The sequence below is a fragment of the Crocuta crocuta genome, unplaced genomic scaffold (genome assembly GCF_008692635.1).
Source record: "Crocuta crocuta isolate KB4526 unplaced genomic scaffold, BGI_CrCroc_1.0 scaffold3, whole genome shotgun sequence".
NCBI lineage: Eukaryota > Metazoa > Chordata > Mammalia > Carnivora > Hyaenidae > Crocuta > Crocuta crocuta.
The window spans coordinates 2402694-2429316 of NW_027529934.1; the positions used below are offsets into that span (position 1 = coordinate 2402694).

Genomic DNA, 26623 nt, shown 5'->3' on the forward strand with positions numbered 1-26623 from the left:
AGAAAATTGGCTTGCACCTTGCACATGGCTTAGGTAGAAAAGTTCTGGATAAATTATGCTAAATTCCAGGGAAAAAATACATTAATAATTTTTAAATCTGCCTATACAGTTTCCTGAGCACCTTTTCCATGCTTTCTGGGTACCCACTCCCTAGTCGGTGCTGTTTAGTTTTTCTTGCCAACCACCCCCCAATAAAAGAGAGAGATTTAACCTCAGTTGTTTATATTATTCATATTTGTGTATATATGATTTCCAATATTGCATTTTAAGTCTCTTATTCTAATTGGAAACATCTCATCCTTGTTTAAAACCTTAAAAATATAACCAAACAACTGGAGTGTTGGAACAAAAACCAATCTTTCTGAGAACAGAAAAAAAATGAGTAAGGAGTACCATGTTTGTTTAAATTTATTTTAATTTCTATGGTGTTATTCCTGCCAGGAAAAGTCCATGATAAGCAATAAACAGTTTATTTTGAAATTGAGAAGACTAGAGGTGGGGGGGGGGGGGGGGAAAACAAAACCCCAACCAAACAAAAAGCCAATCTTTCTTTCCCTGTCTCCCAGGGTGTCCAGATGGCCTCAAAAATCAGGAGGAGACCTGGTCAACCTGTGGGTGATAGAGATTTATCCTTGGGAGCTGCCACAGACACGGCCCACATCCTTTCTCACAAGCTTCTTGCAAATCCTCAATATTATCCTGATGCCAAGACACCTCACTCTCTCTTGCCCCTTCCATTTTCCTCTCTTTCCCATCTGAACACAAGTCCTTCCCTTTTCCTAGCACTGGTTAGACAATAAACTCTTTTTATTAAAATTTTATAAAGAACAATATATCTCCCAGGGCAACTGGGTGGTTCAGTCGGTTAAGTGTCAACTTCGGCTCAGGTAATAATCTCATGGTTAGTGAGTTTGAGCCCCGTGTCTGGCTCTGTGCTGATAGTTCAGAGCCTGAAGCCTGCTTTGGATTCTGTCTCCATTCTCTCTGCCCCTCCCCCACTTGCTTAATGTCTCTCTTTAATTTAAATAAACATTAAAAATAACAACAACAGTATATTTCCTTACCTGTCACAAGACTCCTAGGGTGTGTGTGTTTGTGTGTGTGTGTGTGTGTGTGTGTGTGTGTGTGTGTGTATAAATAAATAGTTGGGCATAATGTGTATTGTAATTACTATTTCAGGATATGGTTCTGTATTATGATTTCATCTTGGCTAATCTAATATTTTAGAATTTTCTTTATTATTTCTATGGCTGTTAATAAAGTTTCTATGATCAAATACATATCTGCGAAGCTTCACTTTTATCAATAGAAGTGTTTTTCTGTATCAAACTAACCATTCCACCTCTTCTATCTACTATTTGGTTTTGATCTCTAAATTAGGGGTCATTAATCTTTTTTTAAACACTTAATCTATATGGAGACTAGACTGAAAGCTGTGAAGCTTCTCTGCAGAAAACTACACATCTACAACATTTTGTACAGAGAGTGAGTTGAAAAATTCAAAACTCTCTGAGGTCAGATGGTAGCTGTGTTTCTGGTAAGCATAATATATAGAGAAGCTGAATTACACTATTGTACACTGGAAGCTAATGTAACTGTGTGTCTGTCAACTATACTCAAAAATTTTTAAAAACATAAAACAACATCTAAGGCGCCTGGGTGGCTCAGTCGGTTTGGTGTCTGACTTTTGGTTTCGGCTTAGGTCATGAGCTCACAGTTTGATTTTGAGCCCTGCACTGGGCTCTGGGCTGACAGTGCAGAGCCTGCATGGGATTCTCTCTCTCCACCCACCTCTCTCTGCAACTCTCCCACCCACTCTCTCTGTCTCTCTCTCAAAACAAATAAACTTAAAAAAAATTAAAACAACATCTGATTCTGAAGGCGAAAAAACTTCTCAGGTCCATCCTTGAGACCCACAGTTCAGAACGCCTGCTTTAAGTGAATTTAAGGGCCTTGTAGTTACTCCTGTTAAAATAATTTTGCTAAAAATGAATATTTCTTCAATTTCTAAGATCCCTTATGATTCTATTCATTTTTTAATCTATAAAGTAAAATTGTTTTCTACTTATTGGTTAAAAAGGAAAGCAGGATGAACTATAATAGAATGCATATATAATTAATGTTTTCTTCCTTGTCTCAGTTCCTTTTGGGTATGATGTGCTAGGAAGATCTACATATATCTGACTCAAAATACAATCTACATGTGTCCAAAACATACACCCAACAGTCATGTATTTTTGCCTTGGGCATCAGAATTGAGCCCATTTAGAGATTACAATTTAAAAATTTACTGAAGGCTAGATAAGCTTCTTCTATATGAAAATAAAACTGTTCCTGGAGAAATTCTTTCAGGGCCTAGCACACTGCCTTATATATAGTAAGTGCTCAGTAAGTAAAATGGTCAACATATGTGAAACGGAGTCAGCACAGTTCTCAAGAATTACTTTCTTATCTTACACATGAACCTCACAATTTGGCAATGTAAGTCACACAGTAGAATCAACTGTAATTTTATAGTCCTCTTTTACACACCAAAAAACCCAAATTGCAACATTTAAGTTTTAAAATTTTAGTTTCAAATTATTCCAACTTTCTACTTGTATGTGTAAAACTATGATGGTTTACAAGTATGAAAACATGTACCTATCTACTTGCAGTATGTAATTTGAGTAGCTTTCCACTTGAATTGAAGGCTTTAGTGGCAATTGTGATCTTCCAGTGGATCAATTGCTAACTTTGTAACTAAGTTTGCCACAGATTGAGTGAGATCTTTGGCCAGGAAATAGAGTAAAGATAAATGGTTTATAAAGTGGTCAGATCTATTCAAGCCTCATCAGCATCACGCTTTGATATAGATACCTACACATATTTACATGAAACTCTTTTTAAAAAAGCATTCTAGGGGCGCCTGGGTGGCCCAGTCTGTTAAGCGTCTGACTTCGGCTCAGGTCATGATCTCACGGTTTGTGGGTTCAAGCCCAGCATCGGGCTCTGTGCTGACAGATCTGAGCCTGAAGCCTGTTTCAGATTCTGTGTCTCCCTCTCTCTCTCACCCTCCCCTGCTCACACTGTCTCTCTCTCTCAGAAATAAATAAAATAAATGAAAACATTAAAAATTGAAAAAAAAAGCATTCTACATTAAAAAATCTCAAGAAGCTGGTACAGAATATTTATTAAATGTTTTTGCTGTTGTTTATGCAAATGAACATGTTAAAATGTTAAATATTAAAATACTAAAAATTTTAAAGTGTAAGTTTTAGCCAAATTCTCAGTTTAATCATTTAGAAAATCTTATGTGATTTAATGATTTAAAAACAAATTCCATTTCTATTCATACAAATTGACTTTGCCCAAATGAGTACATATTTACACTTCATGCTTGCCTTTAATCATTCTTGCTCAGAGTTCAGGCCATCAAGTCATCATAGTGCCTTAGAATGCCATTTTGAGAGACTTTTATCACTCAGTGAAAATAACTACTTCAAATGATATTTTCATATTAAAAATTCAGCATAAGAATGAATTTGAGCCAACTATTTTCACTATTGATTAAAAATTTAATATTAAAACACTGCTTGCAATAGTATCTTATGTTGGATCCATGCTGAGTACTAACCCAAAATGCTTACCTGTAATGTACATGTGTGACTGTTGGTTTCCTGTATCCAAGAATCCAGGTTTGAATATCTATGGGTTCAGCTTTGGGATAAGCTATAGTTGTATCTATTATCCACTGGAGGCCTTTTGATTTGCTCTCTGAGGACAAAGCAAAAAAACCTTAAAATTGGATCAATTTTTACATTATTTACAGCAAGTAATATAATATAAATAAAGCATACTGATATATCTTTTGCTTTAAAAACACAGGATGGACTTTGGTTGTTACTGTTGTATAGGATTCACTTAGGATGAAACCAAGCATTTCCTAATATATTATAAAATGGATGAATCTCAAACAAATTAACAAATAACAAAACTATTGTTTGTTGGACATGCACCATGCAAGCATTCAATACAATTACATACTATCAAAGTCTAATTTATATTTTATTACTCATAAAAATGGTCTATCAAAAAGTCAGAAGCTAAAGTATCACATCACAAAAGTGAAAAAAAAGAAAAAAACTCAGACCTCAAAATAAAACAAATCCATTAATAAATATTGGAATAAGGCCCCAAATTAGGCATTTTAGTGACACAAAATTGTCAGTTGCTGTTCTTGTTTAACACAGACTCCTGCCATTTTAGCACAAGAGTTCTATAGAAATAAAGCAATAAAGCTGTCCACCCTTTGGTAAGTACAACAGATAACTGCTGTTGTGAGAGGGGGGTAAGAAAGTTCTGTTTACTCTGGTCCTTTGCATGCAGCTTTTATTCCCAGTGTGGAGTACAAAGTTGAGCAAGAACTGAGAATCCTCACAGAGAATGTGGATAGCCAGACTTGTGTGATAGTCTGTCCTTTGTTTGAAGTATTTAAGAGATCTCTAAAAAAATAAAACTTAAACATAAGACTAAATGTGCCTTAAGAATCAATGATATTTTACTTTCGTATATCAAATAGCTAAAAGTTGAACTTTAAGTTAAAAAAATTTTTTTTAATTAAAAAATATTCTGAAGGGGAAAAATACTCATAAAAATAGGTAAAAGAAAGAAAGAAGGAGGGAAGNAAGGGAAGGGAAGGGAAGGGAAGGGAAGGGACCTACATGGCTCAGTTGGTTGAGACTCCAACTCTTGATTTGGGTTCATGTTATAATCTCACAGTCATGAGATCAAGGCCCATGTTGGGCTCCATGCTGAGCATGGAGCCTGCTTGGAATTCTCTCTCTGCCCCTCCCCTGCTCATGCTCTCCCTCTCTCTCTCTCTCAAAAAAATAAATAAACTTAAAAAAAAAGTTTAAATAATTAGGTGAAATAATAATAATGTTTAAGTAACCTATTGGAAAAGGAACAGAGTTTATGTAAAGAAACAGATTTCAATAAGCTACCAGTGAGGTACATGCTGAAATGTTTAGGAGTAAAGTATATTTTGATGTCTGCAACTTACTTTGAGTGCATTAAAAAAAGATGATGGACTAATGGATGGATAGGAAGGTAGCAAAAGACACAATAAAGCAAATATAGCAAAATGTTAATTATAGAATCTAGTTAGTTGGTCAGCTAATGGATATTAACTGTAAAATTCTTTCAACCTTTATGGATGCTTGAAAATGTTTATAATAAAATGGTTGGGAAAATCATCAGAGTTCAGTTTAATATCTATTAAGTCACACAATAAACAAAAAATATACTAACCCACTTAAAAGTTAATTAGACACAACTTAATTTTGATATGTGTATGGGTCACATATTAAAACAGATACAAAGGCCTGTTTTGTGTTTATATGGAACAAAACACTGAATAGTAAATACGAACACTAACAAAAATAAAATACAAAATACCAAAACATAGAGAAGAAAATGGCAAAATACAAGTAAAACCAGTTTTAGGGTATATAACTTTCTAGAATTTCTTATTTTTCCTAAACATCTGGGATAAAAATTTTAACTAAGGTCAGATAAATAATAAGTTACTTTGCTTTGGTTATAAAAGTATATTATTTTTCTCCAAAAGAAAAAATTTTTTTTCTTCACTATTGTGTGATCAATGTAACAACTGCCCCTACCCTTGAGATCTAGATACCACAGAGTATTACTGACTGGGTAAAACTATTTAATAATGGCAGTCTTTATTAGTGCAACTAATTCTATTTGGAAGACCTTTGCCTTCAAGCCTCAAATTGGCTGACAATGCCACAGTGGCTGTCTGAAGCTATTCTGAACTTTCCTTTTCTATTAAAAGACTATTTCAATTTGTCTTTTTAATAGACGATGAAAGATTGAGAGAGCTGACTGCCAAGCAGCTGCTTAAAAAAAACATGAATGGAAAGCTAAGTGCAATCTTACAGGCATTATCTCTATGTCTCATTTAAAAACACATATTTCTGAGGGCTAATCATTTCCATTTTTTATTTTATCTAAAGAATATACTTTTTAAATAGTAAAACACTACTAAGGAAACAGGCCTGGTGCGTTTCTTTCAGTTTTTTAATTTATCATTTTTCACCAAATTTCAGTGTCTCAGATTAACTTATTCAAAACAGGCTTTGTGTTATTGACACATATACCTTCTGCAAACCTTCACAATGTACCAGGTATCTCTAAGACAGTTGTATCTTTGAGTATGGTTTGCATTTTCCTGGCCATAAAAGTAATACATACTCATTATAAAAAAAATTTAGGGGGTGCCTGGGTGGCTCACTCAGTTGAGCATCAGACTTTGGCTCAGGTTATCATCTTAGGGTTCATGAGTTCGAGTTCCACATTGGGCTCTCTGCCATCAGCACAGAGCCCGCTTCAGATTCTCTCTCTGTCCTACTCTGTCTCTGTCCCTCCCTTGCTCTCTCTCTCTCTCTCTCAAAAAGAAATAAACCTTAAAATTTTTTTTTAATTTCAGAAAAGTATTAAGAAATGGGGGCAAATCATTCAGAAAGTTATAGTTCTGAGAAGCAATCACTGCTAATGCTTGGAATCTCTCCTTAAGCTCATCTCCTAAAGCCTAATGTTGACACTTTTGAACTCATAATGGTTTCACTAGAGTTGTATGTCCCTCCCTCTCTATTAACATGATAGAGCATGAGCTTATTCCAAAGCCATAAAACTCCTGTATAAACATGGTTTGTAATGGCCATGTTGCATTGTTTTGGATGGATATTTGACAATTACTTCTCTGTTCTCCCCTCCAATTTTTTTGCTATTAAAAATAATGCTGAGAAAAAAAATTAAAAATAAATAAATCTATAAAAATGCTGGGATAAAGCCTTTTGCCAGTATTTGAGAGTATTTCCTTTTGACAAGTATTATTTGTAGTGGAATGACGGAGTCATTTGAAGGCTCTTCATAAACACTGTCAAACTGTGTTCAGTTCATACTCTTAAAAACAAACCCTCAAAACTTTCTACATTTGATAAATGAACAAAATATACATTATTACTATTCCATTTGCATATCTATCATTAGTTTTTCAACTCAGTCATTTCTATTCCTGTATCTTTACCTAAGCAATTCCATTCTATGAATCTATACTACAGACTATACTTCCACAAATATGTAAAGATATTTAGAGGGATGTTTACTGAGGCAATGGGAATAACCAGGAGCATAGGTAGGCAGGGTAAGGGAAAGACACTTTTGACTTTATGCATTTCTGGATTATGTGAATAAATGATTATAAGCATGAACTCTGTAAACAAAAACATTAAAAAATTAAATTTTGGGGGTGCCTGGGTGGCTCAGTTGGTTAAGAGTCCAACTTAGGCTCAGGTCATAATATCACACTTTGTGAGTTCGAGCCTTAGTCGGACTCTGTTTGACACCTTGGAGCCTGGAGCCAGCTTCAGATTCTGTGTCTCCTCTCTCTGCCCTTTCTCCACTTGTGCTCTGTCTCTCTCTGTCTCTCAAAAATAAATAAATGTAAAAAAATTTTTTAAATTATTTTCTCATCTTCTCCTTGAGTATTAGTTCTACTTGATAAAAATTATAAATGTAAAAAAGAACAATACTGCTATCTTCTGGAACTCCAGATAATCCCTGAGTTCCAACAAAAGAAAAAAGTCCTAAGAACCATCATACCGAATTCTTTAGTGTCTCCTCCTGCTGGACTTCCATTTTCCTGTCGTGCTACAAGTGCACTCAAAATAATGCTTGTTGCCCCAATCCTTGGCAGAGTGACATGTGTAAGAAATGGCAAGTTATTTTTCTTGGCAAAAGCTTGACTTGTTTCTCGCCTCTTCCTGAGGAAGCCCCCTTCTGGAAACAAAACAATCCATTTTCGATCTCTGCTCCTATAATTATTTTCTAGGTGCTTTTTGAGAAGAAGAAGCTGCTGGTCACGATGCGATTTTCCCTGTGAAGGCAGATACACATAGAGTAAGTAGAGGTACGTTGGAAAATAATAGCCCATAAAATCAAGTAGAAACAACAGTTTCTAAAGTACAGCGATACCCCCCCCCTTCCCCTTCTGACCACAGTGGTAATATGAAGTGATTAGCACTTCCATTACATTAGCACTCCAAAAGAACAAAAACTGCTCTACTTGCTCCTGAGAGTTCACTCATTCATCAGATCAGTGAGTATTTACAGAGCGCCTACCACTCGGCAGGCACTGTCCTACACACTGGAGATAGACAGGGAATAAGAGACCCTTGTGGAGCTGAATCAAGTGGAAATGACAGAAAACTACGAAGTGTAAACTCTTTGTAGCTGGTGATGTGTTAGGAAGAAAGAGGGTAAGAGGATAGAGAAGGTCGACAAGGCCAGGGACATCAGCCCCAAGGAGGTGAAACTAGAGCAATGAGCTGATGACGTGAGGGCCTCTGTCACATGGAGAGGAGAAGGAGAGTCTTCTAGGTGGCAAGAGCAAAGGACAAAGGCCCTGAGATGGGAAGGAGCTCTGCGTGTTCAAAGAACAGTTTCCAAGGCCAGTGTGGCTGAGGGGTGAAGAGTGAGGAAGAGAGTGGTAGGAGGGGAAATTGCAGAGAGGCTCCAGTGCGTGCTTTATTCTCAAAAGCACCAAGAGTGTTTCCAGAAGAAACTAGATAATTGCACAGCATGTGAAAAGCAAAAATGTTCTGTACATAAAATTGTCTGGAATAAAGTGTATGTGTTTTCTGACACTCACGTTCATAGAGCTTAGAAGTTTTTTTACATACTTCCAGCTTATTGCTGAATTTGTGGTTCTCAGATGAGGCTTAATCAGATTCATCAGTTATTCATTAAGTACTTATTATGTGCAAGGCTGAAGCTGCTAAATACATAAATACCAGAAAAGTGAGGTATTACCATACATAAATACTCCTGCATATATTTCAGTTTTTGAGAAAATAAAGCATGTGATACTTAGCATATAGGGAGATACTATCAGGTAGTGCTGACTAGATAAGAAGGGATGATTCTTTCTGCTACAGTAAACTATCCCTAATGTTTGGGACCCACTCTCAATCTATCTTCCTCTAACAAACCCATACTCATTCTTCACATATGTGCCAAATACCATCTTCTCCTCCAAAGTTTTTTCTGGATTCAAAAACATAAGTAAGTATTTTCCAGATTCATAAAAATCTGATGAATTCACTTTTCCTACTATGAATTACCAAAATATTATTCTTATTTATTTATTTATCTATCTATATATCTATCTATCCACCTACCTACCTATCTACCTATCTACCTATTTATGTACCTATCGACCTACCTACTGGTAATTTAGGTACCTTCTGTATCATATAACAGTGACTTATAAATAAAAATAATAGTGAAAATATGGATGATGATAGTGGTCATCATGATGAAAATGATGGTGAAGGGGGCAGGCACTGTTCTGAGTGTATTACTTAATTTAACCCCCACAACCACCTTATGAGGGGAGTACCTACTTATATTATTCTCATCTGAACACTGAGGAAACTGAAAGTTTAAATAACTTGCCTGGTCAACATGGCTAAGAAGCAGAAGAGCAGGGAATGTGGCAGGTGCTTGATAAATCTTTACTAAGCATTGTACTGTTTAGATAGGAGGAGGGTAGAGATTAAAGTATTTGCAATGTCACCATTTTACTGCTGGAGAATACTCAAGTTCAGATTGAAATAAATGTTTCAGAGAACAAAGATTCAGAGGAAGAGCTCCCTAAGATAGTGGAACTGGCTGTATCTATTATAATTGGTTTTGTTTTGCCCATGTTTACAATAAACTGTCAGTTTGATCAGGCTATCACCATGAAAAAAGAATGCTCATTGCTTACCTGTCTTATAAAGAAGTCTCCATGAATTAGAGAAACAATCCCAAAGTTTGTGTACTTAAAAATATGGTCCATCAACCACATCATTTGAGCAACAACCTAGCATATATAAAAGCAAGAAATAATTTTATGTTAAACAGAAGAAACCTGCTATAGTCTAGCCAGGTCTCTAAGTTTTAAATATAATTATCCCACCATACTCTTAATTAGCCTAAATATCTTAAATCTAGTGTTTATTTATACAATTAAAGCACAAAGTCTCCATGAACAATTACTGGTCTTGATTCCAAGTCCTGAAATCCCAACTATATTATTGTGTAACAAATAAAAAATTTCTTTTCTTTTATTATTATTTTTTTTAATGTTTATTTATTTTTGATAGACAGAACACAAGCGGGGGAGGAGAAGAGACAGAGAGAGAAAGACACAGAATCTGAAGCAGGCTCCAGGCTCTGAGCTGTCAGCACAGAGGCCAATGCGGGGCTCGAACCCACAGACCATGAGATCATGTCCTGAGCTGAAGCTGGATGCCCAACCAACTGAGCCACCCAGGCGCCCCTTTTCTTTTATTTTAGAGAGAGAGAAAGTGAACGGGGAAGTGGGCAGAGGGAGAGAGAGAATCTTAAGCAAGCTCCACACTCAGTGCGGAGCAGGACACACAGGGCTCAATACCACGACCCTGGGATCATGACCTGAGCTGAAATCAAGAGTCAGACACTCAACTGAGCCACCCAGGCATCCCTGAATTAACTTCTTAAATTTGGACTTAACAATTCCAAATTTGTTCTCTCTAAGCAAAGTCTCTGGTAATTCTTATAGAACTTGTAAATTTATTTTGAACCAATAAAATGGCTAATGTTACCAAATGAGGGCTGTAAGTTTAATTAATAAGCACTAAAGGTTTGTAAAATGGGACTTTAATGGCTAAAATATTAAAAGTTATAAATTATAAGTGCATTATATATATAAATGTAAAATTACAAAATTTTATAAAGGTACAATGTCCAAAATATAAAAACATTTAAAATTTCATTTAATAGAATGAGTTAACATTCTATTACATTAAGAAGAATATTTGTTACTTTATGCAAGGCTATGTTCTTCTCCAGCATAAAAATATTTACAGGACTGGGGTGCCTGGGTGGCTCAGTCATTTGAACATCCAACTCTTTTTTTTTTTAATGTTTTATTTATTTCTAGGAGAGAGAGAGAGAGACAGCATGAGCAGGGGAGGGTCAGAGAGAGAGGGAGTCACAGATTGAAACAGGCTCCAGGCTCTGAGCCGGCAGTCAGCACAGAGCCTGACGCGGGGCTCGAACCCACGAACTGCGAGATCATGACCTAAGCGAAAGTTGGACGCTTAACCGACTAAGCCACCCAGGCACCCCTGAACATCCAACTCTTCTTGATTTCAGCACAGGTCATGATCTCGCGGTTGTGGGTTCAAGCCTTGTGTGGGGTTCCACAATAAAGAGCCTACTTGGTGGAGATTCTCTCTCTCTGCTTCTCCCACATGTGCTCACACTCTCACATTCTCTCTCTCTCTTAAAATAAATGAATAAATTTTTAAAAAGGCACCTCAGTTCTTAAATACAGAAATACTATCCCTTGCTGATAAGAATTAATACTCATATTAAGAGCATAAGACTTTATTTCAAACAAATTTCAAAATTAGAAATAAGTGTAAACAGGGGTCTAATTAATAAACTGGTTAATTGTTCTTTCCTGGTGAGGAGATAGCATTTCTTGTTATAGTCCTTAAATAAATTAATTAAAAGCTACAACCTCAATCAAGAGTGCAATAGACCTCTACTTTGGTTTCTATGGGAATACCATATGTAAATTTCATCTCTAAACACCAAATTATATGAACTTATATATTAGGAAAAAATAAGCATGGATACCATCTCTACTTTTACAAAAACACTTAAAAAAGCTGACAAAGAATATAACATTAAAGCTTCTAGCTTAATTTTTCAGCATCACTAAATAGGCCAATTACACAACTTGTACTTCATTCCCTTTAGTACATTAAATCACTTTAAAAAATAAAGATACATGCCCAGTGAAGTACTGACTCCCCAAGTCAATTAATACAGAATAAAATGATCACCAATATCTCATTTTTCAGTCTTGTTTTGTAATGATGACTATTATTTAAATAAATTGAAATTTGAACTAAGTGGAATTTGTTGACAAGTGCCCCAAGGAACAAAACAAAAAGCAAGTGACTTCAACCTAAAAAATACTTGAGCTTTATATACAGTATGAAGTTGAGTGGCAATTTATTAATTTCTGGGTTTAAAATACCACACTAAAGCAACAAGCTTTACTTGTTCTAGCTTTAATGTATGTTTACCTTATATTTTTAGTGGATTTACCTCTTCAGTTAGAAGGTCACTTAAAACAAATCAACTCAATAAAATAACCAAGCTATCTTCTAATATTTATATGGATAATTCTGTCCTAACTTATTAATTTAAAGTTTATTTATTTGAGAGAGAGTGTGTGCACACACAAGTGGGTGAGGGGCAAGGAGAGAGAATCCCAAGCAGGCTCCGCGGCATCAGCACAGAGCTTGACACAGGGCTTGGACTCACATGAGATCATGACCTGAGCCGAAATCAAGAGTCAGATGCCCAATCAACTGAGCCACCTGGGTGCCCCAAGTACTAACTTATTTTAGGGGAAATGTTACAAGCTAGTAAATGTTTATTACATGTCTAATAAAGTTCTTTTGATAGAAATTTTAAAAAATTTAGTTTCACTCATCAATTTCCATAAAAGTTATCCATTCACAGATAACTTACTTAAAAGGTACCAGCACATTTAGAAAATACAATTAATCTTTTGTTTCATATTCCTCAAAAGAAGGTCAGTAAATACCAGCTGCCTGAACCAGCTCTGTCAATGTTTCATAGGCCTGTGACTAAGAACTTTCTTAGGTCTTTTCAAGACAAAATTGGCCCATATCAACTATTCTTTATCTGGAAGCATGGATTTTCTACATATCAAAAGATCTAGAGAAGCTTTCATGAAGGACTCCATTCCTTATACCCTTCTGAAATTATAGTAAAGTCAATGGTTCTCCTATTTAGAAATTGGTAAGGACAATTTAGGTTGTCACAAAGACTAGGGAGTGCTACCAGCACTTAATGGGTAGCAGCCAGGTATGGAAAACATTCAGCACTAGCCAGGACAGTTCAGAACAACAGTGCTGTCCTACCAAAATGCCAACAGGACCTCTGCTGAGTAACACTAATGGGTGCTACAAGAAGTTTCCTGAATCCTAAAAGCTATGTTTCACTCACATTACCATTAAAATAATACTTTTTTAAGTCGGCCCACAAGTCATCATTAGCCTTCTTTCACGGAATATACCCATGGAGTATGCAATAAGTCAGCAAACATTTTTACTGGTAAATAAAAATTAATACTGCCTTATACTTGATAGGCAGGAGGAAGAGATTATAATGTTTCCAGCTTTATATTTCTCAATTGCTCCTTTATGAAAGAAGATTAAAAAAAATCCTCAAGATTGCAAATTATTCACTAATATCAGATCATAATAAAAATGTTTAATATAACTAATCTGAAAATAAAAACAAAATTACTCTGGACAGAAAAATGAACCTAAGACAAACTAACAGAAATCTTTTTATAAAAGTAGAGCAAACAAACCAAATTTTCTTTTGTTTACATAATGGGTGAATTTCAGATTATCTAATATTCTAGTTAATACACTTATCTTCCATGCCAAACTGGGGTTAAAGCACAAAAGTGAGGGATATTTATACTGACCACTATAATCATTCTTTGACATTCAAAAACCGATCAAGGATTCTGTAAGCCCTCAGAATAATCACTGTGAGTATAATGATCATATCAATAAGAATAAAAATATCTGGTAATTGGGGATTCTCTTTCATATAAGACCAAATAATCTAATTTTTACAAAATTTTAACATCACAAGTAATAAATATTATTATGAATGCAAATATATTTATACTGTGGTATTTTTTTAAAAAATATTTTTATTTATTTCTAGGAAAGAGAGAGACAGCGTGAACAGGGGAGGGTCAGAGAGAGAGGGAGATACAGACTCCAAAATAGGCTCCAGGCTCTGAGCTGGCAGTCAGCACTGAGCCCGACGCGGGGCTTGAACCCACAAACCGCGAGATCATGACCTAAGCGAAAGTCGGACGCTTAACCGACTAAGCCACCCAGGCGCCCCAATACTGTGATATTTTTTAACAGTTCAAGAAAGGATTGAATTTATTCCACATTCCAGCAAGATTATTCCTCTGCTTTTCAGATAAACAAGAAAAGAGTCTGCAGTATCAAACATATTTTCCTTTACTCTCACCTCATTTTCCGACCCACCCTGACCTACTGAATCAAAAGCTCTAGGACCTAAACATCCCAAGCTTAGTCTTGCCTTGGTGTTCTGGTCAAGACTGTTTCACTCAGGAAGAAGGCCCCTGCTTCACCACTCTAACTGGGCCACCTTTATGTCCCTGTATCTCTACGAAGTCTTCTCTACCGATCATGGGGAGTATCCCTACATGGAATACTGTTCACTTTGTTACATTTTCCTATGCTGGACTCGTCACTCCTTTACAAGGATAGTGCCTTACAAGATGGTGTTCTATCCTTACAGTTACTACTTATGAATATGAAGCACATAATAAACTTCTATTGATTTGTTTCTTTACTATTAGGATAAATATTAACTCCATTAATTTATTACATTTATTTAGTTTTCTATGAATACAACCTCTTCAACTTCTAAGGCAGTAATTCTTTTAATGCTGAAGACTGAATTTATTTTAAACCCACCCAGTTGATAGATATATTTTAGTTATCAATATAAGCCATGTAAAACCAACAGTTCAATCACAGCCTAGTAACACTTAATAAAATGGGCCTAATATCTTTCTGTTCCATTTCCTTTGTAAAGGAAATCCAAAGTACTTACCTTTTTTCCTTCTGGCTAAAGATCCCCAAGATCATCTAATTCACTGACCAAGTATACGCCTCTCTCTTAGACGATATTGCTTTTTGTGTCTGTGCTCCTCAAACCAGTTATCTGACACTTCACCTCAAGACAGTCCTCAATTTGAAACTTATTAACTCTGCTTCTACCTCAATTAGTTTTTAAAAAATAGCTTTGTAGAGATGAGTCACATTATTTGCCAGTTACTTTTTTTGAAAGTCTGTAAATTCCTGTCCTGGAGTTAGAAAAAGATTTTGAATTATAGATTAGAATTCTAATTATAGTCAGAATTACTTTATAATTATATGTATGTTCCTTTTTAAAATTTTCTCAATTTTCAGGAAAAGTATACATATTAAAGTTTATGTTGCAAATCACAGTAAGATACTGGAATTGAGTCTTTGTTAACCGCCCCCTCTCCCACCCACGTCTGCCTTCAGAACGGCTTACCAGTCCTTTGTCCTGGAGGCACATCATCAGAGTGCATACATCTCCTGTTGCCTGATGATTCACCAACATTACTGCTTCATCTTTGGAAACTGCTTTAATATCTTCCCCCCATTCCATCACTGTAAGAATAAAAAAGCTGTCACTTTAAAGATTTTACATTACTAGAAACCTTATATTAGAAAAACTGGTGGACATCAATAATGTCACATTGCCTAGCTAAAACTTCTGAAAATCTGAACTAAGTTTATTTCCTATAAATATCAGCATGCTGATATATTGATATAATATTTTATAGAGCACCAAAATACCCATTAAGATGTAAAATGGTCATCCTTTGATACCTAAGTCTACTTCTTAGAATTTATCCTGCAGAAACATTTGTTCAAATAGGTAAAAATATATGCATAAGGGTATACTTATTGGAACTCCAATGTTTACCAACAGGGGAATGGATAAGAAAATTATGATATAATAGAAGAGTAAAACTCCACTTAAAGAATAGAAGGTATCTCTATACACTAACCCAGAAAGGACCTGTTATTAAGTAAAGTAAATCACAAAAAAGTATATATATATATATATATATACACATATATGGCATATATATATATGGCATGATCCCACCTTTTTAAAGAAGGAATAAGATTTACATATTATTTAATATATTGAAAAAGAGCTGAGGAATGAATTCCAAACTACTGATATTGATCATAACTGGGAGGCTTCCAGAACCCTTCAAATCTACTGCATAATATATTTCTACTTTATAATAAAATCTGAAAATATCACAAATATATGCAAGTCCATTTTAAAATAAGAAAACTAATATTTAAAATCTCCAGATGAAATGTCATTGTACTAAAACCTGTATGTTCACTCTGAGGAAAACAGTGGTATCTCTATGCAGTTATACCTCATTTTACAGTGAATTTACTTCACAGAAATAATATAATTGAGCATCAATTCAAACATCAGGATTCTACAAGACAAAGCTTCTAGGGTTCCTCAAATGTCTGACATGAATTATGAGAGGCTGGTTACACATTAGTATTCACTCATCTCACATACTGCTGAAGGTGAAGAACTCAAGCCAACTGTGTATAACAGTTCTGGATGAAACAGGGTTGAGGAGGTGTGGAGCCCACTGGCTCTGCCTCCCCCAGCCTCCATCCTTCTCCAGTGGGCAAGGCCGGGAGGCCGCACAGTTGGGTCCAAATACTTTCTCCCAAACGGTCAACTGCAAATTGTGTGTGACTGCTGCAGAGCCTTTAATTACCAAAGACAAGAAACCATGACAGTTTTTTTTAAACGAGCGGAAAACTTGTTTTGGGGTTTTTGGTATCCCCTACGGGTCTTAATGTTTTTGTTTTTAAGTTGTCCCCATTTGTTTCAAACCTTTCCTGGTTCATTAAGTGAAGGAGGCTTGGACATGTTATTTGAAAACAAGTAACACATAATATATTTGTATGTCCTGAACCTCACGCGATGTAACTTCAGATCCATAACATGTGTGAAAAATAAATATTTCATTAATTTAAAAAATGCACCCTGCATTGTCACCCCAACATAGTGGAGCTCCTCATAAGAGCTCATCTGAGGGGTACATCAGTGACTTAGTCAGTTAAGTGGCCAACTCTTGATTTTGGCTGAGGTCATGATCCGAGGATACTGATAGCACAGAGCCTGCTTGGGATCCTCTCTCCCTCTCTCTCTGACCCTCCCTGCTTGTTCTCTCTTCCTGACAAAAAACAAAAACAAAAACAAAAACATAAACAAAAAAAACCCTTAAAAAAAAGAGTGCATTTCAGAAAAGCATTCTGCTAATTTTTCTTTCTGTTAAAACCTATTTATTCATTGATTTTAAAGATCTTCAAATTTTTTATTAAGGAAATTTTCAGCTGAGCTAAACATATGGTATTAAATTGTGGGACCTCCTTGCAAAGTGAGGTATTCCAATCATTCTAACAGATTCCAATCTATCTTATTACCAACACTCAAATAGCCTATGTGGGAAAAGTTTTTATTTAAAAATTTTTAAGTGAATGCAGGATAAAAGTACACTAAAGGACATCAAATAATCCTTAAAGAATAGAGACAGAGCACTGGGAAAGAGTCCAGCCCCTTGAAAAATGCAGCAGTACCAACTTTCCTTCCCAGTTGCCTTTCCTTTCCCAAGTTCCCAACTACTGAAATACATTTAAACAGCTGCTATATCATACATTGCTGTGGGGAGTCTGAATTGGTACATCAGTTTGGGGAGTCAATTTGGCAATATATATCAAAACTGAGAAGTGCAAAAATCTTTTTACCCAGAAATTCTACTTCTAGGAATTCATCTTACAGATACACTTATTAATGTGCAGAATGACACATATGCAAAACTAGTTACTGAAGCCTTGTTTATGAGAGCAAAGAGGATAACAACTCAAAAGGGAGACTAACTCAAATTCACAGAAATTGAAAAAAATGATGGTTTCCAGGAGGGGGAAAGTGGGAGGTGTTGTGCAGCAGTAGTTTCAGTTTTGCAAGATAAAAAAAAAAGTTCTGGAGATTGGTTACACAATAATGTGAATACACTTAACAATGCTGAACTGTACACTTAAAAGTGGTTAAAATAGTAAATTTCATGTTCTGTATATTTCATCACAATTAAAATTAAAAAGGGAGCCTAAATTATAATATATCTATGTAAAGGAATAGATACAATCATAGCATCTGTATGGTAATGTGGAATGATATACTGTAAATAGTAACAGCAAAACGCTGAACAGTGTGTCAAGGAGCCACCAGTTGGGTTTTAAAAAGGATGGAGGGAAATATGCTTGCTAAATAAAAATTCCCCCTATCATTCCTTTGCTGACAACCCTTCAACAGAGACAGAGACAGACAGACAGACAGACAGACACACACACACACACACACACACACACACACACATACCATTCTTTCATTAATTCATTATTCATTCAGTAAATCAGCACCAGGAGCTGTTAGATGTTGTGGATATAAAATAAAAAGAACAAAAGTATTATTCTTTTAATTTTTTAAAATGTTTTTTAATTTATTTCTGAGAGAGAGAGACTGTGAGCAGAGGAGGGGCAGAGAGAGAGAGAGGCAGAATCTGAAGCAGGCTTTAGGCTCTGAGCTGTCAGCATAAAGCCAGATGCGGGGCTCGAACTCATGTACTGTGAGATCATGACCTCCTGAGCTGAAGTTGGATGTTTAACCAACTGAGCCACTCAGCTGCCCCCAAAGTATTATTCTAATAGCAGTTAAAGCGTTCATAAAGAGTCTAGCTTGGTTCTAAAAATATTGAGCTATTAAGAGGTAATGTGGAAAGTCTTCTGGCTCCACATCTATATAAACAGAGGTTTCATAACCAAATGTTCCTTTAATGCAATTTCTACCACATGAATGGAAAATGCTAGATACCTAGGCCTATGCAGTGAGAAAGCATTGTAAGTGAATAAAAATATTTTACATAAAATATATCTTACCTGTTTGCTTTATATAAAGCAAATAAATCTAGTATGTTGGCTTATCTCAAAATTTAAATTGAATTTAGAACCCTTTGAACTGGGTTGAATAGTAGCCCCTCCCCCCAATTTATATTCATTCTAAATCTGGGCCCTCAACCTAAATCCAATATGATGGGTATCGTCTGAGAAAAGGGAAATGTGGACAGGCACATACGCAGGGAGAATGCTATGTGACAACAGAGGTTGAGACTGGAGTGACAGACCCACAACAAAAGGACTGAGGACAACCACCAGAAGCTGCAAGAAGCAAGGAAGGACCCTCGCCGAAAGCCTTCAGAGAGAGCATGGCCGTGCCGACGTCTTGATTTTAGAACTTCAAACCAACAAGAACTGTGAGAGAATCAATTTCTTTTGTTTGAAGCCACCCAGCTTGTAGTACTTTGTTATATGATAGCAGCCCCCCGAAACTAACATACCTTACCCGCCTCAACTTTCCCCATCCCTTTTCTCTATTTTCTATTCTATTCCCCACCAAGTTATAGGGGTTTTTTTCTTATCAAATATAGGAAAAGAATGGCCCTGTACTTTAAACATCTAGAACATTTCAACAGACATCTAATGTTATGTATTCTAAATGGCTTTCACTGTTTGTTACTACAATCCTTTCAGGGTAAAATCATTAAGAGTTAATCCAATATATGTTTTATCTTACAGCCACAACTTGGCCAAAATTTATTTTCAAACTAAAAGTCAACTTACTGAGATCCACATGGGATATTAAATCAAGTAAGTAAAGGTAGCTCAATCAACTTTTGATTAAAAATGATTCTGATGTTGCAATAAAGTCATACTGAATTGTGTAAAATCTAAATTTTATTCAATAATTTTAGTTTCTGGGGCACCTGGGTAGCTCAATTCTTGAGGATCCCACTCTTTTTCTTTTTTTTAATGTTTACTTATTTTTTTTGAGAGAGAGAGAGACAGAGATAGAGACAGAGCGTGAGCAAGGGAGGACAGAGAGAGGGGGGAGACTCAGAATCTGCAGTAGGCTCCAGCCTCTGAGCTGTCAGCACAGAGCCCAACACAGGGCTCGACCTCACAATCTGTGAGATCATGACCTGAGCTGAAGTTGGACGCCCAACTGACTGAGCCACTGAGGTGCCCCAAGCATCCTACTCTTGATGTTAGCTCAGGTCATGGTCCCAGGGTCATGGGATTGAGTCCCACAGTGAGCTCTGTGTTGAGCATGGAACCTACTTAAGATTCTCTCTCTCTCTCTCTCTCTCTCTCTCTCTCTCTGCCCCTCTCCCCGACTCATCCTTCTCTTTCTCTAAAATAAAAAATTTTTTAAAAACCCAAATAAATTTAATTTCCAATATTTACGGTATTCTTTTACCATGCGTTTACCATACCACTACATACTTCAAAGATCACTGTTTAGAAAGTCATGTGACTAACAAAATCAAGGTAAAAATGGTTGTAGAGACAAATAATTTATTTTATGTCTGAAGTAGCTATGTTCCTCAGTTCAAACCTTGCTATACCAGAAAAAGTAAGTATAATAATGGAGTCAATATCTTAACCAAGGAATAGAATTATCTGCATGTTAAAGAATAGAAGCTATGGATGCCTGCCAGTTCTTACACTGTACTTGACTGGAAGAACAAAAATATTTTAACACACTGTTATATGAAATGAATTCTCAAAAAAGAACTGGGTCAGGTCCACTATTTCCAAAGGGAATTAAGGACAACTGAATAAAATCTGGAAGAAAACTTCTCTAGTTGTAACTGAATTTTTAAAATTCTTATTAAAAAGGAAAGCCAAAGATTATCACCTATCCCCCACCACATATACACATGTGCTCTCTTTTTCTAACTTATCAATAAACCTCCCCCAAAACTTATAGATTAGTATTGATCACGATAGTTTACATCTCAAAAAGAAAATAAAAACAATAAGAATGCATCACAAATTCCTTAAAAACAGTGATGCTAAAGCCATTATACTGACTCACAAAACAGAATTTGAGGAAGGAAGGTTACTTAACATTTGTAATAGCTCACCTTTTTTTTTTTTTTAACATTTATATATTTTTGAGAGAGAGAAACAGAGCACACATGGGGGAGGTGCAGGCTCCAGGCTCTGAGGTGTTAGCACAGAGCTTGACATGGGGCTTGAACTCGTGAACAGAAATGAAGTCAGACACTCAACTGTCTGAGCCACCCAGGCGCCCTGTTCACCTTTCTAAATTAAAAAAAAAAACAACTATGCCTGAAAACTCATGCCACTAACTATTTTACCATTCAGTGCTTCATTTTTCTCATTTATGAATACTGATATTATTAATGCTACTCAAAGATAAAGTAAAAATGAATGTCATATCATTGATAGAATCACAGAAATCCTGGTTAATTGGATTGCATGACAGTTGAAGTCACTTTTGGAATTACTATTAAGTAAAAGAGTCATACTTCTACTGTGTCATATAAGGTCAGGTATTCTAACATGAGAAGTCAAAATTAAAGAGCCTCTCCCCACCAAAAAAAAAAAACCCAAAAACAAAAAAAACAAAAAAACAAAAACATGGAAGAATTTCACATATTTCAAGAACTGTGGCTTCCAATAGCCCACACTGGAGGCAGACTGGATTGGGTTCATCCAAAGTTAGGGGTTAGCAGAGTAAATGGGGCAAGATAGGAAGGGACTGAGGATATTAATTAAGGGTGGTTGTGAGAAAGTAGTTTAAGGTACTGATTAACAGAGGGGAGGCTGGTAAGAAAGAATCAAGCAAGGGGGAGATTAAAAGAAACTGGGGAGAGGGCTACTCTGATAGAAATACTTGATGCCATTCCCCATCTTCCCCTTTACCCACCTTATTCTAGGCAGGGCCTAGACATTTAGGAAAAGCTCCCTATTCCACTTCTGGGTATGAAGAAAACAAAAACACTAACTGGAAGAGATACGTGCTCTATGGTCACTGCAGCATTATTTACATTATTCAAAATATGGAAACAATCTGTGTTCATCAAGGAATGAATGGATAAGGATAACACACATACACAGACACGTACACACACACACACACAGAAACACACAGAGGGATATTATTCAGCCATAAAAGAGTAAGGTCTTGCCATTTCCAACAATATGGATAGACCTTGAGGGTTTTATGCTAAGTAAAATAAGTCAGAGAAAGTTAAATAATGTACAAGCTCTCTTATATGTGGAATCTTAAAAGCAAGCTAACAAACACCAAGCTCACAGATACAGAACAGATTGGTGGTTGCCAGAGGGGTGCGGGGATGGGGAGAGGGAATGGATGAACTGTTTGGTTTTTTTTAATTTAAATAAATTGTTAAACTAAAATAAGCCCCTTGGGTGAATCTTATACTTGTAAATTATTGTAAATTGAATTGGAAGCTTCAGTTTTGTTCTATATTTTTAAAGCAAGTATACTGAACACAGTAGAAAATTGTTGTCAGTGCCTCTTTCTTGGCACTTTTTAAAATTCAAAAGGGTAGACTTTGAGAAGGCAAGGCTCAAGATGTAGCTTTGGTAGGTTGCTTAACTAAAAGAATAATAGTAGCATGTACTATTAAATAGATACCTAATTAAATACTAGTAATATTAATAACTAATATTCATATAATAGTAGTGCCAAGTGTTAGTAATTAATAACAGAAAATAATTTTCATCATTATCTTATTTAATCTTCACAAAATCCCAAATGTATGGATACTATTATCCCCAATTTACATATGAGGAAAACAAGAACCAAAAGGTTTGGCAGTATCTTCAAAGTTACGCAGGTAGGAAGTAATGGAACTGGGATTCAAAACCACTGTATCATACCATCACTGCTGGCACCCTATGGGTCAAAGAACTTTGAGGACAGTAACTTGGATAGGTTGCCCCTGAAGTTGCCCATGATTATGCCAGGAAGTGGGGTGGACCAGCCAAGTCCTAAAGTTTCTCAACCAATAAGATTGGTGGAAGGCAGCAATAAAGAGGGTACAGAATCATACAGCCAGAATCAAGTGGTTTTTTTTTTTTTGCATAACAACTGAATGATGGCCAAATCTAAAGAAGCAATGAATATCTAAGAAAAAATTCAATATTGTCTTCGGACCCAAAATACAGACATCTTATATTTAACATGTTCAATACAGAACCAGCTCTTTACCCTAGTCTTGTCCATCTCAACAAAGAACACCATCATTCACCCAGTCAACTCAAGACGAAACCTAAGTCTACTTTTGATTCCTCCTTTTCCTAATTTCTCCATTTCTCCTATGTCTCTCCTTTACTACTACAGCTCTAGTCCAAGCCACCAGTAACTCTTTCCGGGACTCCGGCTATGGTCTCCTAACTCTTCTTCTCAATACCATTCTGGTCACTTGCTTAAAAGGAAGCTTCAGAATAGAGTTTACAATTCTAAATACCATCAAAATCAAAATTACCACCAGTAAGCATGAATTAAGGAAGATCAGGAAAGTCAAAGATAATAACCGGTAATTAATTCTAACTGGTATTGAGATTTGCTCTAAGTTAAACTTAGACTGGTTTCAAAAGGGAAGAGATTGGTATCTTGGGAGAAGCAATTCTCTTTGCAGCCATTAGCCTCACAAAAGTTTTAGCATCCCCGGCTAACAGTCTGTTACAATCCAAAAGACCCTACAAATTTCCAAATAACCTATGTCCACCTCCCTCCGATTTAAGAGCCACTAAATTAGACAGTTCAAAATGAGTTATGTTGATATAAGCTGTGATGGAATCATGGTGAGGTTACATAACAAATGAGAATATTATGGACAACATGAGGACTAAGCAAACTTGTGTTTATTAGAAACAAAAGTCTATCCCTCTGATGCTCACTCTTTACCCACTCAGCCCCAGGATGTGGTGGCCAGGAGTTTGGAAGAGTTTTCTCTAGGAAATCTGATGAGCTCAAGAGAAAAGATCTAAAAAATATTGACATCTACAGTTCTCCAATGAAATATTTCAACTGATCACACTCTGATGAGGCTCAGAGTGGACAGGCCTCAGCCACTAGCAGGGCTATTAATCAAATTTTTAGTCTCTCACTCTTAAATAAGAACAGATGGTCATGTGTTATTTATTACCAGCTACCCAAAAAAGGGCTTAATGTGAAAGATGGAAACAGAAAAATAAAAAAACAGAGACAACAGATGAAACAGAAAACGTTAAAAGAGACCAGCATTAATATCTACCCTGAGTTAAGAGATGATGGTAACAATTATGGTGACATAACCATGAGATAAGAACAAGATGCTTAAAAAAGGGGAGGAGCAACATTCAGAGAAGAAAAAGGAACTATTAGAAATCACCATGTTATCAAAAATAAAGATCTTAATGGAAAGACTGGGAGTCAAGTTGGAGAAATCCTTTGAAAAGTAGATAAAGAGTGGAAAAGCAAGACAGAAAAAATTTGAATGTGAGAAGACCGTTCCATGAAGTCTAACATTTAAATAGTAGAAGTTCTAGAAAAAATAACAGAGGAAAAGAAATCAAAGAAATAATTAAAGAACATCTGAGGATGTAAATTTCCAGATTTACTGAAAATTAACAGGGAACATCCAGTAATCAGTATAGTGGATGAAAATACACCCACACCAAAACATACATACTCACAAAGTTTCAGAACAATGGGGTCAAAGAGAAGAAGCTACAAATGTTCAGAAAGAAAAAAATAGAACACAAAGGTAAGGAATCAGATTGGCTTTGGGCTGAGTTCTTTTCTTCAACAACTACCAAGAGTCAAAATATAGAGGAGTTAACAGTTTCAAAATACTGAGGAAGAATTATTTCTAATCTAGAATTCTCTACCCAAACTACTCATAGTGTGTTAAGGTAGAAAAAAAATTTTCAGGTGTGCAACATTTTAAAAAATTGTTTTTTACTTTGAGAGAGAGACTGCCACACTGAGAAAGAGAAGGGGACAGAGGATCTGAAGCAGGCTCTGCACTGACAGCAGAGGGCCCAATGTGAGGCTTGATCTCACAAACCATGAGATCATGACCTGAGCCAAAGTCAAGACACTTAACCAAATGAGCCACATAGGTGCCCCCAGGTGTGCAACATTTTAAAAAACAAACCTCTTAGTCCCAGGAAGCTAGATATGTACTTGCCAATAAGTGAATAAATCAACAGAGAAACTGGGAATGCAAACCCAAAGAGAGGTAAAAGGAACCCTCAGGGTGATAGGAATTGGAAGTCCCAGGATATTAGCTACACACTAGAATTACTGGATAACCGGTCCAAACTGGAGTTAAGTTAGGGGTTTCCTAAAGAGACTTTCCAAAAAGATGAAATGGACTGAATAGCATCTCAGTGACTTGAGGAGAAATCTAAAGCTGACAAGTCTGGAGTTGAATTAGTGATTGTTTCATAGAAAAGTAAGCAATGGAGAAACAAAACAAAAAACAAAACCAAAAATTACTAACTCTAGGGAAAACACTGTGTAGGAAAGTGAAAGTAAAAACAATTTTACTATATGGCTTACCTATGAACAGATTATATATTCATAATTAAAGAAAATCTCTTAATATTGATACAATAAAAATTATAATAGAATTCAAATATAACTTAGAAAAATTACTGAAAAATAATATAAAGGCTAATTTTTCTATGGTTTCTGCATATTAAAATAATATATTTCATTCTAGTGAATTAAAACAATACTAAACAACACACAGAAAAAAATTCCCCAAAATCCCACTATCTAAAGAAGGTGCTATTAAAATTTTATATTATATCATACTATATATCATATGCCAATGATTTTTCTACATGTATAAAGATAAATTTTCAAGCCAAAATGAATACTTAACATATTGTGTTACACCATTTGAAAATAATATATTCTATAAAGATGCTGTCATCCAATATGCTTCCACATTGTTTTTATTAATGGCTATTTATTAACTTATACATGTATGTCCTATAGCTTAGTTAATTCCCTAATGCTGGGTACTGACTATTTATTACAAAAAGTGCTAGACAAATAAGTACACAAAGCAAAGAACTATGGGGTTTTGGATCTAAAAACTTTTGCAGCTTTCTCAAAACAAAGAGTAAAATGTTTCTATTTACAAATGTTAAGTTACCTACCAAGACAGGAAAGTGAAAAGCACAGAAATATATTTTAGGAAGTAATGGAACCACTGGATATGTGGATTGTGGTGGTGGTTATAGAACTGCATATGTCTGTAAAAGCTCATAGACTATAGAGGCTCCTAGGTGGCTCAGTTGGTTAAGCGTCTGACTTCAGCTCAAGTCATGATCTCGTGGTTCATGAGTTTGAGCCCCATGTCCGGCTCTGTGCTGACAGCTCAGAGCCTGGAGCCTGTTTTGGATTTTGTGCCTCCCTCTCTCTCTGCCCTCCCGCCATTCATGCTCTGTCTCTCTCTCTCAGAAATAAACATTTAAAAATATTTTTTAAAAAACCTCACAGACTATAAACTACAAAAGGTAAATTTTATTGTATGCATATTATACTACAATAAGTCAAACTAAAAAACACATGCACAAACCTAGAAGACATGACATTTTAATATGTTTTTTGAGTCAGTAAATAAACTTGAAAATCTTTCTTTTTGGATATAAATAAGTTCTAAGTGGATAAGAGAGTACCAAAAGAGAATCAAAAGAGCAGAAACCAATGAAATCAATAAAATAAAAAACTAAAAAATAGAGAAAATCAATAAAACCAAATGGAGTTCTTGAAGAAAGTCAATACAATTTTATAAACCTCTACAAAAATAACCAACCCCCCACCCCCAAATTATCAATGTCAGGAATGAAAGAGAAGGCATCATATTAGAAGTGGAATCCAACAGTAT

General features: G+C 35.7%; 1 protein-coding gene across 3 annotated transcripts in view; it reads right to left on the bottom strand.

Annotated features, from left to right (window-relative positions):
• Positions 1 to 26623, bottom strand: part of LPGAT1 (lysophosphatidylglycerol acyltransferase 1) — a 116740-nt gene that overhangs the window by 27230 nt on the left and 62887 nt on the right. For all 3 annotated transcript variants that reach the window (XM_077763176.1, XM_077763175.1, XM_077763177.1), the window contains 4 exons: positions 15280 to 15398; positions 9836 to 9931; positions 7669 to 7942; positions 3630 to 3756 (listed from right to left, as the gene is read on the bottom strand). In XM_077763176.1, coding sequence (XP_077619302.1) covers positions 3630 to 3756; positions 7669 to 7942; positions 9836 to 9931; positions 15280 to 15398 — 616 coding nt within the window. The remainder of the gene's footprint in view (positions 1 to 3629; positions 3757 to 7668; positions 7943 to 9835; positions 9932 to 15279; positions 15399 to 26623) is intronic.